A 19,404-nucleotide genomic window follows, 5' to 3' on the forward strand; every position below is an offset into this window, starting at 1 on the left:
CTGAGATTTATAGGTTGACCACATGACTTCCCAATTTGCCAAGATGTAGGCAAGTACCCTCAAGCTCCCAATAACAAATCTTTCCCATAATGATGGATAATGTCTCCTGATCCATCAGGCAGAACAAATCCTTTCTCCCCTGAGTTACTGTGCCAGACATTCTGTTAAAGCAAAAAACAGAACTAACACAGAACATAGTAACAAGAACTTGAGTCTCTCTAAGAAGTCTCACCCCATGTTTCTAAGCCTTTGTTTGTAGGAGGAATTTGTAAGTTTGGAGTTACAGGCTAAAGAAGTCTGAGAATGATATATGGAAAACTTAACAGATGATTCTGATAGAACTGTAAAAGACCAGAATGCTGATAGAGATGTGACCATAAAGGTCCTGCTCATCAAATTTCAGAGGGAACAAGCAGTTTATTAGGAATTAGTCTAGAGCAGTGGGTTTCAACCTGTGGGTCATGACCCCTTTGGGGGTCAATCCACCCTTTCACAGGGATCACCTAAGGCAGTCAGAAAACACAGATATTTATATTACAATGCATAACATCAGCACACTTACAGTTGTAAAGTAGCAATGAAAATAATGTTACGGTTGGGGTCACCACAGCATGAGGAACTGTATTAAAGGGTCACAGCATTGGGAAGGCTGAGAGCCACAGCTCTAGAGCCCACTCCTCTCTGACAAATCATCTGGATGCATGCTTGCCTGTGCTGAGGACCTGTGTGAAGCTAGATGAAGAGAACTGGACTCCATGTTTGGAGACTAGATAGCATTTGGGCTGTGGTGTGGTTACACTCACTGCCATTTAGCCAGATTTACAGACACAGCAAATTTAGAAAGTAGAGCTGAAGGAGGAGCCCAAAGATGCCAAACATGTGCAGTCTGGTGAAGACAGGAACGTGAACCAAGTTAAAGCCACAGACAAGATGAGTATGGACAGAGCAGCTGTAATGTTAAAGTCCCATTAATGAGAACCCATGCACTTTCTTTACACTTTGCATGGAGAAAACTGGAAAGGTTCCTTGAGAATAAGATCTCACCCATGTACAGATCTGGGATATAAAACACAACACCCACGTAAAGAACATTCGTGTAAAAGGACAGTACCTGAAAACACAGAGCTTCCATGATTGACTACTAGAAAACAATTGCCTAGCAAAGTATTTTCTAAGATGTGCACAGACCACAGCAATGGTCTAAAGGGGCCAGACTACATCTTCAGCAGCAGCAACATTTACTGTCATCCTATGGTGTAACTTGCGTAGGCATATAGAATGCAAGAGTGAGGGAGTCATGAGGCTTGTACTGAGGATCTAGAAGAAAAGCTGGTGACACCAGATAATGACAGGTAGAGTTATACTCCTCACAACAAGGCCCTGAGAGGCTACTGTGGAAAGCTATGAAGACCAAGCTTGTGGTGCTATGCAGACAAGCTGCTAAACATGCCAGTAATGTGGGACATTTCAAAAGAACGTTCTAGGAGTCAAGTAAAGTCAATGCAAGAGAATACATGCACGTTGCTGGTGGGAAGACCAGGGTGCACAGCAAGAGTCTACTGGCCTCTGATTAATGTTACAAGGGAGGCTTCAATGACTATGGTTCCAGGTGAGCTACCTAGGCTGTCATGCTTGTCCTGCTGTGCTTCAGTCTTGCTTTAGTCTAAGGTTTTCTTGTTATTTTCTTATCTTTTCTCTTTGAAACAGGTTTGTTTACTCTGTGATAGTTTATAGAAGTAAGTAATTTAGAAATATTTTTTGGATGGAGCTCACAGTTTGGAGTCTCAGAAGAGATTTTGTTTGAACAGAAAACTGGTATTTTTGAAGTTGGAATGAATTCATTTTGTAATAGAAGATACTCGTTAGTTTAAACACTTGGTAACCAGCTGGTATAACTATTTCTTGGAGGCAGTAGAAATAAGTACTGGCATAATGATTAATACGTAATCCTGCAATACTTGGGTAAATTGTAAATTAGAATGAGCTAGGGAAGAGACTCTTAGTTTCACTCCTGATACAGGGATAAAATACTCTGAAGTCGCAGAGACAGAGCCTGAGAGAGCTGGTCATGCTACAACCATAACCAAAAGCAGCGAGCATGTGTGCTAGAACTCTACAGCCCAGGTCCCCATGCCCAGGGAATGGTGCCACTCACAGGGAGTGTGTCCTCCTACATCCATGGTCAGAATTAAGATAAACACACACAGACTTTTTCAGAGTCCCAGGTGATTTTAAATTCTGTTAACTTGACAAATAAACCACCAATTTCCTCAGCTATCTGCAATGTTTCCAAGAAGAGATTCTATCAGCTTGCAAGAAATGGAGGCAAGGCAAGAGAACCAGAGGTCAGGGCTGCTGAGATAGATTTGGGAATCATTCATATAGAAGTGTTAACTAAAACCACACATGCTATTTCCTCAAATCAAGGATCCGTGATATTTCTAAAGGTCACTGCATAAGCCAAAACACACATACCGTCAACAAACCAAGGAGGAAACAATTCTAGACTGTATAAATTCAACATGTTTTTTCACCTTATAAAATTCCTAATCCTTTCCATATACATTTTCCTTTGGTTACATTTTCTTGGTATCAGCCTGAGGTAAAAAGTTAATGGAGAGGAAATGGATGAATTATAGTTAGCTACTGTATGATATGAGAGAGAGAGAGAGAGATCATTGAAGATTAATGCTTAAATAATATTGCAAAGATATGTTTGTATTTAAAGAATCCCTCCTATACTTTCAAGATAAAAATGTCCTTCAATATACAACTTTTCAATATTTATTAGTTTTATAAATTCAGAATCAGAGGATAAGGTGTTTTTAATGATATGCTAATAAATTTGGAAGTTAAGATTAATTTTTAAAAATTATGTGATATGTGTTTACCTATACGTTGGTATGTTTCCATATGAACACAGGTGCCTGGGATGTCCAGAGAAGGGTCGCCCTGGAGCTAGAGTAATAGGTAGTCGTGAGCCACCAACAAAGGGTACTGGAGACTGATCATGTACCCCTGGCAAAGGCAGTACTGTTTTTTTTTTTTTTTTAAAGATTTATTTATTATTATATGTAAGTACACTGTAGCTGACTTCAGACACACCAGAAGAGGGCATCAGATCTCATTACGGATGGTTGTGAGCCACCATGTGGTTGCTGGGATTTGAACTCAGGACCTTTGGAAGAGCAGTCCATGCTCTTAACCACTGAGCTATCTCTCCAGCCCCAGCAGTACTGTTTTTAACCAGTGACTCACCTCTAAATCCCAGAGAAAATAGTTTCTAAAACTGAAAGATAAAAACTTCTTTGACTATTGAACTCAGGTATTTATGCTAAATTAAGCAACTCCTTTTTCCTCAGTTTCACATTTTGAAATGAAACTTGGACAAATTAACTATCAAAGAGTATTTGTAGAAGGTATGAAAAAATACATCCTCTGTGTCTAAGTTGTTAGGTTGGACATATTTTACAACTCAGCTTTTATTTTAAAATAACTGTAGCTGAATGCTGTAAATTTTGAATGTTACTAATCAGCAATAAGAAAGAAACAATAAGAAATCAACTTTCCAAGCTGAGCACTAGGTAGCTTTTCTCTTCAACAAATAATGAATTTGCTAAGCTCATTTGTGTATTTTACACAGGGAAAACACGATCTGCTTTGACAACAGTAGGCTCCAGAATTGATTTGCTACACTTGGAGAATGTTCCAAATGAATCTTGCTTCACTCTGTTAATTCACAAGGTGATAAATATATACTAAACAGCAACTAATGAGCAGTGATCAGATAATGACCACTGCCTGATTGCAATGAGCGCACCGGATCCATTTCTCCTTCAAAGACTTCAGTGCCTTTGAGGAACACGTAATACCATCCTGTTACAGTAAATGTGAACATTTTTATAAATGAAGAATTTTATAATTCTTATACTACTTTTTGTAATTATAAATTTTTTAAAATCTGTATTCCCCAACTTTCCTGACATAAAATAATCTGCAAAACAGTGCTTTAACATATCTCTGAGAATAAAGAAAAACACCGGTGCACGCCTTTAATCCCAGCACCCGGGAGGCAGAGGCAGAGGCAGGGGGATTTCTGAGTTCGAGACCAGCCTGGTCTACAAAGTGAGTTACAGGACAGCCAGGGCTATACAGAGAAACCCTGTCTCGGGGCAAAAAAAAAAAAAAAAAAAAAAAAAAAAAAAACCCACCCATTCAATAAGCATGGGTATTTTTGTCATTTTTAAATAATTTATTATCATGGCACAAACACACTAAAATTTTTATTTTGTCATAGAAAATCATAAAAACAGCATCTATGAAAACATTATTGCAAATACCATACATAATAGTTCAATATTGAACAGTCAATATCTAAAACCAATGAAACATGACCATAAATATTTATATTACAATAATACAAATACATACTAGCAAAAGTTCAATTTTGTGAAACCAAATCAAGATCAAGAAAAAAAAACTATAATGACTTTTTAGAAAAGACTATAAACATATTTTAGTTAATGATAATATGGTTGCTTAATTAAAAAATCTTATGGAATCTGCAAAGGAACTATTTGAACAATGAACTTTCTTTAGTAAGGCCATAGAAAGAAAGCCTTTATTGAAAAGTATTCACTTATATTGTTTGATATTAGCAACAAAAAATGGAAGATAAAATGCAATTTCATATATACTCAATATCAAAACAAAATATTAGTCCTGCATTTAACCACAGGAGTTGTTAATATTTTCTGTCAATGTTTAAACCAGTTAAGAACAGGCACAGGCCTGTGTGACAGTCTTGTCTCGTGGTGGCATGCTTGAATGGGTAATCTCAGCCAAGCAGTCCATCTCATACAAAGGCTGGATAGCTCTCATGGCAACCTTGCTAATTTGGATACTTTGTCATCACTCTGAGGACATCCCCGCAGGTAGCTGCAGAGGCCTACTATAACCAAGGCTGAATTGAAGCTCCAGACAGGACCACTCCAGACATCCATGAGCCTGGGAAAGTAGAAGTCTAGAGAAGACAAGTGTCAGTGAACTTAAATACCCTACAGCCGTTTTCACCCACTTCAGAAGGAAGCAGCTTTTCTAGTGGCCTAGCAAAAGGCCTGTAATTGCTAGAAGTACAATCTTTTATTTGCATAAAGGACTGTACCATGAGTAATACAAACACCTTTGCCATATCACACTGATTCTGGTGATAAGTCAGCTTGGCTCAGCTCTGGAATCAGCTAGGGGACGGACACCTCCTGCCTGGCTCCTAGTAACACAACATTAAGCCCAATAAAAGGCTTATCTCAATTTTGTTTCTTTGCTTTTGGTTTTTTTTACTTTGCCTACTTTTGATTGCTATAAGCAAACTGAGCTGGGAACATGGGGATGAGAGAGCTAACAGACCAAATAAAAGCAGCAGCACCAAGAGGAAGACTAAAGAGATCCAGAGAGCTGCTGAGGCAGAGACATCAGGGGACAAAGGTGGCAGAGATGGAATACAGGGAAGACTATGAAGGACCACAAACAAGAGTGTGGCCCCAGTGGCTGGTAGAACCAACCGAGAGAGCAGCCAAGCCTTGCTAGGCACTGGAGATCTGTAACTGATCCCTATACCTAGGCCAAGAGCTCCAACGTTATTCATGAGAGGAGCTTCAGAGTCCAACATATGAGGTCCAGCCAGGAGCTCCACACCCCCCACCTCTTTCTCCTCCTCCTGCTGTTGCTGCTGTTGCTGCTGTTTAGAGCTGAGCTTTTCACGGTCTGCTAAGCGCCAGGCCGCTGGCAATCAGAACACAGAGCAGGAAGTGCCTAACCTGAGCACCTAGAACTACGCACTCTCTGCTGCAGCACTCTGAGCACGTCCACTAAAAGAAACTTCAGGTTGACCACCTTGGTATTTGGTGTTTCTTTCTTTGAAATAATAAGTGACCTTGACCTCAGGATAGTTTGGAGTTTTTCGTTGTGTACCCTCCTCTGTCCCTTGCCATTAAGTTTGAGAACTCCACAGGTTCAGAGAGCTGAAGTAGAAAATTCCAAAGTCATAAAGGCTCATGGTAAGTAATTTTTGTTAGTTTAATATAAGTTTACTTAAACATTAAATATCTTATGATTTAAAAATAATCTTGAGTAAATGCATGAAAACTTATTTAATAGCATACTTGTAATAAAAACTAGGTAACACTATTCTGGCTAAGCCAACATAAATTGATTGAGTTGCTGAAATAGTGAATTATACTTTATCATTAAGTTCTACCCGACGCATGATTACTAACGCTGTCTCATCCTTAACATGGAATTACTTGACAACGTTCACTGTTCACCTTGGACTACCACTGTACACTGAGGAGCTACCATGGTCCCTTTCAGGAAAATACTCCGGGCTAGAGGAATAAGTTCTTAGAACTAAGTTGTCAAAGTTCTCATATCTGTACACTCACTCCATTGAGGAATTTCCTCAAGTGCTTTGTCAAATGTTACCATTGAATTCCTATGAACCAGGTGAATTAAAGTTCTTAAGACTGAATGGTCTCATTATAGACTATTAAGAGGAATCAGGGCCCTTCAGGCTCCAGTCAGGTGCTTCTTGGGTTGCCGATCCCCACTTTCCATCTTTGTTCACACTCTACAGTACCTCACAGGCTTCCTTTCTCGTAGAAGGTCTTCCAAACTCCGCTCACAGTGCTCCGCCACCACCACCAGTCTTTCTGAGAAAAACAAAGCAAACCTACTTTATAATTAACATACTTTAATAACAAGTACATATATCCCTCTAAAGTTACTAACATGCAGTACAAAAACAATATTTTAAGTACTATCTGTTTTCACCGTGTGCATGTGTGACCAGTCTTCCTAACTTCTATCTGGCTCCTCCTCTCAGTCTCTCCTCTATGTCAGCACCCCATCCACCCAAACTGAAATGCTACCCATCTTCTGCCTGTAATTTATTAGTCTTCTTTTGTATTTTCTCCTCATCTACTACTTAGTGCTAGAGATGAAAAGCTCCTACATTTTACCAAGCCTGGGACTCTCCTGGATGGCAGACCTCTAGAGCCCACCTTTGCCTTCAGGAGAGAATTCCCTAGCCAGCTGGCCTTGGAGTTCAGATGCCTTCCTAAAATGTACAACACCCTGCATTGAGTCACCTGCACTTCCTAAACCAGTGTGGTGGCAATCATGCCTGAATTCCATCCAGCACAGAAAGGTTGAAGCAGAGACAAGGACTTTCAAGGCTACTCTTAAGGATATAGCAAGTTAGAAGCCAATCTGGAATATACTAGACCCTTGTCTATGCAAACAAACTAAAACTGTCACTTGCAACTCAAGAGAAACAAACAACACATACATTTTCCCTTTCTTAAAGCAACATATAGAGTCCTGCTATTTCCATCTTCCAATTGCTTCCAGAACTCTAGGGTTTATTCCATCCACTGCAATCTGGGGCTAAGCCAGCATTATCTCTTTAGTTTCCACACAATCTCTTAACTGTTCTTTTCACCTAATTAGGGTCCCCCTTCCTCCCACATATTTTCACTCTAAAGCCCGAGTGAAAAGATAATAAATCAGAATAAGGAAGTCCTTCTCTAGTTTCCACGATATGTTTATTTAATTAGCTTTTGCGCATTTCCATCCTTTGTGGAATTACACTTGGGGTCCCATGTCTGAGAATGTTCATCTAAACCTTTTTTGTTGGTGGTGATTTTGGCTTTTGTTGTTGTCTGTTTTGTTTCGAGACACGGGTTTCTCTGTGTATCCCTGGCTGACCTGCAACTCGATCAGTAGAGCAGGCTGTCCTTAAATTTATAGTGATCAGCCTGCCTCTGTCTCCCGAGTGCTAGGATTAAAGGCATGTGCCATCACTGCCCAGCTCATCTTAACCTTTTAAAAGAACTTTTGCATTACGTTTATTTAGTGCTGTGTGTGCGTGTGTGTGTGTGTGTGTGTGTGTGTGTGTCTGTGTGTGTGTGTGTGTGCCCACACTTGCTCATGGTACTGTGTACAGATGGAGGTCAGAGGAACTTGCAGGAATCAGTTTTTTCCTTTCATCCTATGGGTCCTAAGAATCAAATTAAGGGTGCCAGGCTTGGTGGCAAATGCTTTTACTGTTGAGCTAGCTTAATAGCCATTTTTTAAACAGGACATATTTTATGCCCAATTGTCTCTATAAATTGGATAAGTTTTGGAAGCTATGTTAGGCTTCCTATATATTTTCAGGAAAGAACCCAGATGTCCCTCAACAGAGGAATGGATACAGAAATTATGGTACATTTACACAATGGAGTACTACTCAGCTATTAAAAAGAATGAATTTATGAAATTCCTAGCCAAATGGATGGACCTGGAGGGCATCATCTTGAGTGAAGTAACACAATCACAAAAGAACTCACACAATATGTATTCACTGATAAGTGGATATTAGCCCAAAACTTAGGATACCCAAGATATAAGATACAATTTACTAAACGCATGAAACTCAAGAAGAATGAAGACCAAAGTGTGAACACTGTGCCCCTTCTTAGAATTGGGAACAAAACACCCAGGGAAGGAGTTACAGAGACAAAGTTCGTAGCTGTGATGAAAGGATGGACCATTTAGAGACTGCCGTATCCAGGGATCCTTCCCATAAGCAGCTTCTAAACGCTGACACCATTGCATACACTAGCAAGATTTTGCTGAAAGGACCCAAATATAGCTGTCTCTTGTGAGACGATGCCGGGGCCTAGCAAACACAGGAGTGGATGTTCACAGTCAGCTATTGGATGTATCACAGGGCTCCCAATGGAGAAGCTAGAGAAAGTACCCAAGGAGCTAAAGGGATCTGCAACCCTATTGTTGGAACAACATGATGTACTAACCAGAACCCCGGAGCTCTTGTCTCTAGCTGCATATGTATCGAAAGATGGCCTAGTCGGCCATCATTGGAAAGAGAGGCCCATTGGACTTGCAAAATTTATATGCCCCAATATAGGGGAATGCCAGGGTCAAAAGAATGGGAATGGGTGGGTAGGGAAGTGGGGGGCGCTATGGGGGACTTTTGGGATAGCATTGGAAATGTAACTGAGGAAAATATGTAATAAAAATATTAAAAATTAAAAAAAAAGAAAGAAAATGGCTCAAGATATTAACTTCAATTTTAAAGATGGCAAAGAAAAAGAAAAAGAAATAGTGCCCATAGTTACCCAGAAGTACAGGAGTTTTGTATAACTTTTATTTTTCTTTGATATTCAATCATTCTGTTTTATATACTTATGAATACTTAAACCTTAATAAAAGAAGATTATACAAGCAAAAAAAAATAGTCTTTTAATTGGACAGAGAAGGAGAAATGTTGAGGATAGCCCTGGGGCTAATTATATTTGAGGTTAATTCCATTCTCCAGTGAGGGGCTGCATACAAGGAATGAGTCAGCACTCTGGTGATTTGCTGTAAACCTGCTTCCTACCTTAATTTGTAACATAAAGGAGAGCTGATGATTGGGCAGATAAAGGGAAGGTGGAGCTGAAGATGGGGAGGAGGAAGAGGAGGCAGAGCAGGAGGAAGAGGAAGAAGAAAAGCAGAGCAGAAGCACATGGCCTGAAGAAACGGAAGTTCTAAGGGGTCTCATCGATGTGGAAGATGTAGCAGTGGATCTGCCCAACCTAGGCGCACAGCATGTGTTCATATTAATTGAGTCGTGTTTTCATTGCCCGGGCATATTTGGGTTGGAGATGTGTTCTGTGTTGAGAAGTACATGCTTATGTCCTAGCTAGATACGATACCTTAGGAGTATTGAAATTCATATGCAACAAACATCAGGATTTATTAAAATATACATACTTCACTAAGCAGTCACTTACAAGTGGATAAGCGTGAGTCTTTTTGTCTATAAGTGACCTGTAGAGCATCTGGTATCAGGCTTCCTCTGTCAACACCTTCAGTGTCTATCAAGGCTTCAAAGTGCTTTATTAGTTTAAACCATGTTAGTAATGTAGAGCCATAACCCATGGCATAACCATCAGCATTTTCCCCAAAAGTAAACGAGTATATACTGAAGGAATCTTTCCATTATTAATGTCTTTTTTTTTCCTAGAACTCATTAGAAGTACACATTCTAAAATTCTGGATGTGTTTGAAAATAGACTTTCTTTGTTATAAAAACAATTAGACTGTACAGAGTAAACTGTCTGGGAATCATTATGTACCAAATAAAAGTCAGCAATACAGTGGCATTATTTATAAATAACAAATATGTAAGGCTGGAGAGATGGCTCACTGAATAAGAATGAATGCCCTCTTCTAGAGTGCCCAGGTTAGGTTCCAACTGCCCACACCTAGTGTTTCACAGCTGCCTATTGCTCCAGCTCCAGGGGTCTGAAGGCAACTATACTGACATGCACATACTCCACCCGCCGCACACATGTAATTAAAAGTAATAAAAATATTCAAAATTAAAACCAACAAATGTGACATCAAGAAATGTCTGAAAAGCACAAAATCTTTTTCTCTAACAAAATTTCTAACAAATTTCACACTCTACATCTATCTAGAGCTATGTGTTTTCAGTCACTGATGGTTAATCAGGAAAGATAACAGAGCAGTTGAATAAATAAAGGCAGTAAAGGAGAGACTTGGGGTCCACAGGGACGGCTCTGAGACTAGAGATGCTTGCCATGTTAGCCTGATCAGCTGAAACTCACATAAGTGTGAAAGAGATAACAAACTCTGAAGTACTGACCTGTGACATTCCACATGCATGCCAGAACATGTTTGTATCCCAGTTCATAATGCATAACGCGCACAGTCACAGAAAAATATAAAAGTTTAAGACAAATTTAAATTTTATAAAAGTATAAATTTTTTAATACAAAGGCAATGAATTATGAATGTCTTGTAATATTGTCTGTTATCATCATACAGTCCCTGCATCATTCTTGTTATTCACAGTAAAACCTAGCTCACCATAGACTAACTCATCACCTTTAAAATGTGATTATTTAAGTAAATCTCTAAACAGTAACACCAACAAAGAAAAACTGATTTACAAATACAGGTGGTACCAGGATTCTGCAGTGGCCAGTTTTGAAAGTCAGCTACAGTCCCCGGGTATTCAGGCAAACATTCGTCTACATAACTCTAGGAAGAAACTGTCTGGATGACTTGGGTTTCTAACCAGGGCCACTAAGAAAGCTTATCCTAAATAACCTAGGTGATCCTGATTCACAGGTTGAATCAATCGGAAGACAGAACTGAGGGTTCCCTGAAAACACAAGTCACAGCTCCTGCCCAAAAATTCAGTGTCTCCTTGAAAACATGACCTGTGGTTTGGGCTGGACTAGCAAGAATCATGGATTCCTGCTCCTAGCACATAATCAATCAGTCTCAGTCTCTCTCTCTCCCTCTCCCTGTAAGGAGCCGTCCTCACATTCGCCATTATAAGATGGCACTGACACCTGTGTTCTAAGTAATAAACAAACCATCTGCACATGCGCTGGGGTAGTTTCCCACCCCATGTGCTCTGCCTTTCCCGTGACGACATTTCTGGCTGATGGGCTGCAGCCAATCAGGGAGTGACACGTCCGAGGCGGAGGACAGTCCTCCATAAAAGGGAGGGGGCTCCGCCACCTCTCTCTCTCTCTCTGGCTCTCTTCCCCACTGGCTCCTGATGGGGTAAGCAATAAAGCTTGTGCCGCAGAAGATTCCGGTTGCCCTGAGTGTGTTCTTACCAGGGGGAACAAAAGCGGCGGGCAATATCTCCCTCTCTCCCTCTCCCACTCTCTCCCCTCCCTCTTTCCCTCCCTCCCTCTGACTCTCACTCACTCTCATTGTCCCTCTCTAGTTTTTTTGTGACATGGTTTTCCTGTGTAACTCTGGCCGTCCTAGAACTTGCTCTGTATTCCAGGCTGGCCTCGAACTCAGATATCAGCCTGCCTCTGCCCCGAGTCCCAAGTACTAGGATCAAAGGTGTATGCCATCACTGCCTGGCTACATGATCTCTTCATACACATAAACTCTACAAGTACATTTCTGTGATATAACCCTGACCCATGCATGCATTTAGGTTTTAATTTATAGGTTATAAGTACAGAATAAATAATACTATGTTCTTAATAATGCTGTTTATTCCATATTTAAATTTCAAATCTCTGTAGTAAAATAATTTTCCTTGATTCATCTCAATGGTAATCACAGAAACATTTCTAAATATCCAATAGCAATCAAAATGGGACACACTACCACTTTAAATCTTCACTGTACTTCTAAACTCTGCTGATATTTCAACTCAAAAAGATTAATCTCCATAAAAATCAGAATATTCAAGCTTTATTGGTTTCATTTAAGTATGTTTCTTTGGATTTTAAAAAATGAATCATGCTTGAAGCCCTGGTCTGGCTTATAAGGTATATAAGGGATCCATTGCTATGTGATACTGATAGCCAAATGAGGTTCAAAGGCAGGCAAGGTTAGTAAGAGTGGTCTTCCCAAGGATGCTCTTTTGTGACAGCCCTATTTCAGTGCTGATGGGGCCCTTTGGTTAGAGGAAGTAAACCTGGAGTGAGGTGGACATGGGGGCCAGAGCTCATGAATTAACCGTCAGACGAAAGGAAGCATATGGGGAATCAAGTCAGAGATGAAGACCACGTCATAGGTTGTGACGCTCCAAGGAGTTTCCCATATGGTGGGAAGAATCTGAAGTTATTAGGAAAGAAGAAAGAAGTCCTAGGAACTAAGTACTTTATTGAAGGTGGCAAGGGTGTGAGAGTGTCCTACTCAGTATGGTCACCAGCTGCAGCAGGATCTCGGCAGGGTTTGCTTGGAGTGGCCTGGGACTGGGAAATCTCGCCATTGCAAGGTGTTTCCTTGGATGCTCTAACTGAAGTGCAAGGGAGTGTGAAGGGTAACAGGAAAACATGCAGGGGTTAGAGTATCGGTTCATTGTTGGGTGGTGTAAAAATCTCTAAAATTCCCCAAATTTTCCAACATCAATATTGTTGAAACCATTTAACACATAAAAATAGTGAGCAAACATTAATTTTAACAATTAAAAAAAGTTGTTAGAGGTGCCTTACTGGGCTTTGTACCAGTGTTGTTAATTATGGACTATGCGGATAGTTACCATTAGCCTTTTGGTTATCATTAAGCCAATTATAATGAAAAATGGCCTTTTCCAGGATTAGTCAGAATTAGGGTTAGCACTCACACACTGCATTAGCTCAAGCTTTCATGCAATAGACACATGGAACACATACAGTAGCCCTGACTCTAGGTCTCTTAATTATTATATTTGTCATATGGTATCACAGTACTTTCTGGTTAAATCACACACAAATTAGCTAATTAAAGAGACACGGTTTAGAGTAGATACTTTGATATCCTTTATGGAGAAAGGAAGCAGAATGCGATATATAGTAAGCAATATTGATAGAGTTAACAGTTTCTTGAGGCGGACTATAAATGTGTAGACTCGTCATAGGTCACAGCAGAGATGTACTTCCCTGACTGTACATGGACAAGACATCCGCAGAAATGTGGAAGTGCAGCTGCTGTGGGCTTCACAGGGTTATACTGCCACACAAAGCGAAGGACATCGAATGCTATCTGTTTACTTAAAGACAAACATCCTTAGGTTGGAAACTAGGTTTTACTCTAAGTCTATACTGTTTCAAAGCCAGTGTTCTTTCGGTTCTTCCCTCCAAATATATTCCCCACAGAAAAAACCTCTTAGTCTTCACCAGAAAGATTAAGCCTGACCAGATCACAGTAATTCTAATAATATTTGCTAAATCAATAAATTAAAGACAACTTTATATTATACAAAGCTCTAATAAAGTAACACATTGTGATGGTTTGTATATGCTCAGCCGAGGGAGTGGCACTATTAGAAGGTGTGGCCCTGTTGGAGTAGGTGTGGCCCAGATTAAAGAAGTGCACCACAGAGCCTGGATCAGGGACTCCTTTTGTTCCAGACTGACTTTGAACTCAAGAGATCTCATTGCCTTAGTCTCCTGGGATTAAGGCATGTACTACCTTTGCTGGGCCTAAGCTTTTCCTAGCCACTATGCTTCAAGATCTCTGCAACAAGAGCCAGGTCAGAAACTTGTGTCTTCCAGCCTCAAGATCAGGATCACAGGTGAGCCCTCCACGTCTGGATTATAGATCATTCTAGATATAGTCAAACTGACAACTAGCATTAGCCAGTACACATATATTTCAATATCTCTAGGTATATTTATATTATATACATATCTACACCTGTGCACACGCATATACATGTGAGTATGAAATACTAATTATAATTATCTACTAGAACTGCTATTTTTATCACTCTTTTCCCCATGTCTCTCACTAAGTTTTCTACAAGCACCTAAATTTTCAGCAAGTATATGGTCAAGCTTTATCGTCTTAAAGGGACCAAACAGCCTGAATGGCGTGGCTATGGCATCATTATATAATTACAGTGACTTCTAGAGGCGTTTATCAAGTAACAATTCATTATTGTAATGTCTTAGTATTCTACTGTTTTGTATTTTCCTCTACGGGATCATGCTCTGCCTCAATTTCCTTATCTATAAAACAACACTGTAACTGTTCCTACCGCACAGTAATATGATAAAGATTATTCATTGCTACAAGTCAATGATTCTCAACCAGTGGGTTGTGGCTTCTTTGGCAAATCTCTATCTCCAAAAATATTTACATTATGTTTCATAATAGTAGCAAAACTACAGTTATTAAGTAGCAACAAAAATAATTTTATGGTTGAAAATTAGTCAACCATTGTAATGAGAGATATCATTACAAAAGATTATTCTGCTCATAGCCTATAAAAACCAAATATTCTCAGAGCAAATACTTTTTCAAAACTGAACTATCCAATTTCAAGTATCGCTTAGTATGCTTTTTCAGAAAAACAAAGAAAAAGTAAATATTTATGAAGGTCGTCTTCACCATTAGGTAGAAATATATGAAACCTATTTTATAGAAAACATGGCTGAATATCAGAAAGCACAAAGGGTTGACTTTCATGTACTTTTTTATCTCCACATGCTCAGTCCAGTACGAAGAACTCAGCGGCACTCAACACTGCTGTCTCAAGGCACACACTTTTCCACTACTTTAGTTCTGTAAAGGCAACTGCAACAATGGACGGTAAGACTCATTTTCACATCAAGTCAGTCAAGTGTACTCTAAAGCACAGAACGCAAAGTCCTGACTGCTTGCCAACAGATACTGATGCAGTATTTTCAAACTGCATCTTGAATTGAAGCAGTGAACACAAAATTCAAAAGAAAAGATCTTACCATGCTTTCCCCTAGAAATATCCACATATTGGCACAGTCTGGGGTGGGTGATGGTCTTAAGGATTTGAAAGCGACCTAAGATTTTGATGGAATTTGGTGTGAGAGGAAGTCCATTGCTTCCACAAACATCATGTGGGAGAGCAGAGGCAAAGAAGGTAAAGGCGCCCATCTCAGCATCCTTCAGAGGAAACATTTTGTAGTCTTGGATCCTTTAAGACGATCTACAAAACGAGAGAATTTTATGACACAATGAGCTAACATTAATCCAGTACTTTCTCACTTTAAAATTAAAAGTCAACTTGGAAAAACAATACAAAACAACCATGATACTCTGAGAGCAAATATTAAAAAAAAAAGCCAAAGTTTAAAAATTTAAAGACAATATTTTAAATAAAAACACCCAAGCACATGTTTATATTGCAGCTCAAAATCAATTTCAAAGGTTTTCAATAGCGTGAAAAAGAGAAGAGTTAGAAGATTTCATCTTCACATTCAATATCCCTGCAACTGAGGAGGGATGTGTTGTTGCTTTGCTGTTTTGCTTTGTACAGGGTCCTCACCTAGCCCAGGCTGACCTTCAACTCCTAACCCCCTGCCTTCACCTCCCAGGGACTTGCTTACACACATGCACCACCTCGCATGGCCACGTCTGTAACTTGTAAATCTTGAGGAAATCTGATACCGTATGCTCATGTTAGTGAAGTTCCTCTCTTACCTAAAGCTTGACTAACCTACTGTCCTCCTAGTTCAATGAGTTTAAGAAGTGACTACACAGTACGTACAAAAGAGCGACATCACCAAATCAGAAACAAGTATGCAAGTGTGTAGCAGGAAATGGTTGACGTGGCCTCTTCAGATTCAGGGACTTCACCTTAAAGAACCTGCACAATGCTAAGCCGAAGTCAGAAGAGAGCTTTAAGTTAGAATGGTGATGTGAAATGCTGAAGTACTAAAGAGTCAGTTTGCCCCAATAGATATGGACAGTCATTTATTTTTCAAATATAAGAGAAAAACAGATAAGGAAGGGAGGAGAAAGGAAAAAAGGGAAAGTGGGAAGGAAAAAGGAAGATGGAAGAGGAAGGAAAGGCAAGTGAGTAAAGTGACCGTAAATTCTAATAACTGCTCTAAACACTGGGAAAGAGAGATGCTGGGAGGGCAAGAGAGGAAAGGGAAGCTGGGAAGGAAGTCCTCAATGTCAGAACTGTTAGTAATCTAGGTAAGTTGGAGCTGTCCTAAAACAGGCATCTGGGCAACAAGCTTCTCCATGTGCAGGAAACACCAAACAACCGTGCTTTGTTCTTTGTGGTGCGCATGTGTAAGCAAGTACCTGGGAGGTGACGGCAGGAGGATTAGGAACTCAGGGACACTGAGTCAAGGCCAGCCTGGGCTAGATGAGAACCCTGTACCAAAGCTGGACAAAACAAAACTTGGCTTCTAAACACTGATCTAATGAGAATCATTGGGTAGTTTAGAAGCAACTATAGTATAAAGAGCAAAAATGAAGATTAACTCGCATACATAATACATACATACATACACACAGCTCTGATGGCATCTGAGATAATTTGTGTGAAATGAAAATTCCAACTATATCTATAGAGAGATTTGAGAAAATATTACACCTATTATATAATGATATAAAGAAAATAGAAAGTAACACGTCCCAAGAGTAAAGATTAATGACCAATAGATTCGTGAGAAAATAAACAGATTCCTCAGAAATCAAGGAATCACACGTTAGTCACACTAGAATTTATTGCTACAATATAGTAAAAGTCATAAAAGTCAACATCATATCATCACATGCTATTAAAAAGAAAATCCACATCAAACAGTTCAAGTTGCCATATAAGAAGGACCATGCTCACACCTATTATAAGCACATTTCTCTAGGATGTAATTTAATACAACAGAGGGGATAGACAATAAACGTAAAGAAACAATAAAATTTATATGAGTCCTGTAGGAATAAACACAAAATAGAAGCTATCCAGAAGAACTAAAACACCATTTGCTTAGCAAAAAAGCCATTGACTTCTAAGTCAAATATGTTCAAGGAGAGGAGAATGGAATGGGGGCTTCCAGGTATGCCATAGAAGGGGATGCATATTTTCTCCAAAGAGAAACCAAAAGGCAAAAAACAGAGGAAGGGGGTTTGAAAAGGAGAAAGGTTAAAAATATGTCTAAACATACAATCTACTAAGTCAAGCACACTTACCATTGGAGGGAAAGAACGAACTTGAATTATCTTTGATATTACAAAAAGGTCCATGGTCATGACATTGAGGGAAGGAAAAAAATGTGACCTAGCACACTGTGTGGGTTTGCAGAGAAATAATTATAAATCCCTAGTACTATGAACATTTGTTTTTCTGCACATAGATTAAACAATACACTTAGGAACTATGACTAATTTTGACAATGTGTAAGTAAAAGTCCTGCTAAGGAAAAAATGCAGGTGTCGCTAGACTACACTAGGAATTAATGATAGCACTATTTGCTAGACTTCATCAGCTAATTAGTCATAACTTTTTGTTTAAAGATACTACTTGCTTTCAAAACATAAAAAGCCAAGTACTAATAGCCATATGCATTTGATGACTGACCAGGAGAGAAACCCTAGACTGCCTCAATCTGGTTTGACAATTGAAATTAATGTGTGCTCTTTATAATAAAAAGGATATACCCATTAGTGCCACCACAGATCGGCTATGCCCATCCAGTTTTTACGAAAAGTTCTGATGCAAACCACTTCATATCCAATCCACACCTCAGACTTGCTCTACAAGAAGCCGTTAGAGCGCAAGGCTCCTCTGTTCATTGGGAGCCAAATAAAATCTCCCATAGGTTTTCAGAATTAATGGACCTGAAAACTTGGTAACACGGGCGAATTTGTTTTCTGTGGTGATAAATGGAGAGAGCCAGTGCTATTCTCATCATAAGAGAGGAGTCAAAACACATACTCAAAAGTTCATGTGAAAATAGTTATGACCACTATTCTGAATCTTGTCGATACTGTGAGCTAGCTTAAGTCTACTTGAATCTTAATTTCTTATTCAATGAGTAGATGCAAAAATTACAGAAAGTTATATCTACATACCAGGCTTGAAGTCATAGGAAAGGTGAGACATAACCTCGACATTTTAATATTTAGCTTTTACAATGATATATTAGATTTTCCGTTATAGACATTAAATAACATACAACTGAAAAAATCAGACAATGTTTATGATTCAAAAAGATAAACCACAAGCAAGAAAACAAATTTCAGTATCAGTCTACCTCTCTGGTGTGCATGAAGCTCACAAACAAAAAATAGACACACACATACACAGGTGCTCACACTCGGTAACTAGAAGAGAGTGAAAAATGAAAACGATGAAGAGATTACAAGAGAAAGCCATGTAGGCAGGTAGTTGGCTTGGAAAATTTACTCAGGGAATACTTTGAAACTTCTACGTTAAGTCTGACGTTTCTGTAGCTAGAACACTGAAAACCACAAACATGGCCTGCACCTACAATGAACAAGACACAATGTAAACTCTGAAAGAGATTGGAGATGACTCACGTGAGTCGAAAATGTTAAAAAGAAGGAGGAGGAGGAGGAGAAAAGAAAGAGAAAAAAGAGGGGTAGTGGGGAGACGTGTATTTTATCCAGAGTAAAATGGTATTTGCATTTCTAAGACACGGTGAACTTAGGCTACAGAGAGAAGGAAGTTTGGAGACAAACACAGCAGCAAGCAGCTCCACAGGTTGGTTCTACGGGTTCCTGCAGAATGGCCGGGTCACTCCCCAGCACCTGATTGTCCCACAAGCCCCACCCACTACCGCCAGGCACGCTGAACACCAGAATACCTGCCTGAATCTGGGGGCGCAGAGATTGGGGTGGGGGATGAGCTCCTAAGCGCGGAAGCTATGCCTGGCAGTGCTTAGTGGGCCGTATCCTGCATTTCAGGCGCGTCTACAAGAGGCCGCCTAGGGAAGGTGACAGCCAGAGCGACACGCCTCCGTCGCGCGGGCCTCCCGGGTCCCTGGCTCAGAACCCGAGGGTGAGCGCGTGCCTCGCTCCACTGACAGCGCCCAGCACCCCCTCCCCCGCCGCCGCCTCGGGTCGGCCACTGCTCAT

The 19,404-nt window shown here is 39.9% G+C and overlaps 1 protein-coding gene across 3 annotated transcripts in view; it reads right to left on the reverse strand.

Annotated features, from left to right (window-relative positions):
* The window catches only part of Tbck (TBC1 domain containing kinase), a 158,271-nt gene extending 138,868 nt beyond the window's left edge, over positions 1–19,403 (reverse strand). For 2 of the 3 annotated variants that reach the window (XM_021157536.3, XM_029474920.2), the window contains exons 1-3: positions 19,138–19,403; positions 15,279–15,499; positions 6,635–6,707 (exon numbers count right to left, since the gene is read on the reverse strand). In XM_021157536.3, coding sequence (XP_021013195.1) covers positions 6,635–6,707; positions 15,279–15,471 — 266 coding nt within the window. In that variant the 5' untranslated portion in view covers positions 15,472–15,499; positions 19,138–19,403. Of the gene's footprint in view, positions 1–6,634; positions 6,708–15,278; positions 15,500–19,133 lie in introns of all 3 variants that reach the window. The other variant, XM_029474919.2, reaches the window with a different exon arrangement.
* Between the last annotated feature and the right edge of the window lies 1 nt (position 19,404).

The sequence above is a fragment of the Mus caroli genome, unplaced genomic scaffold, assembly GCF_978045245.1.
Source record: "Mus caroli unplaced genomic scaffold, Mus_caroli_1 scaffold_3, whole genome shotgun sequence".
Lineage (NCBI taxonomy): Eukaryota > Metazoa > Chordata > Mammalia > Rodentia > Muridae > Mus > Mus caroli.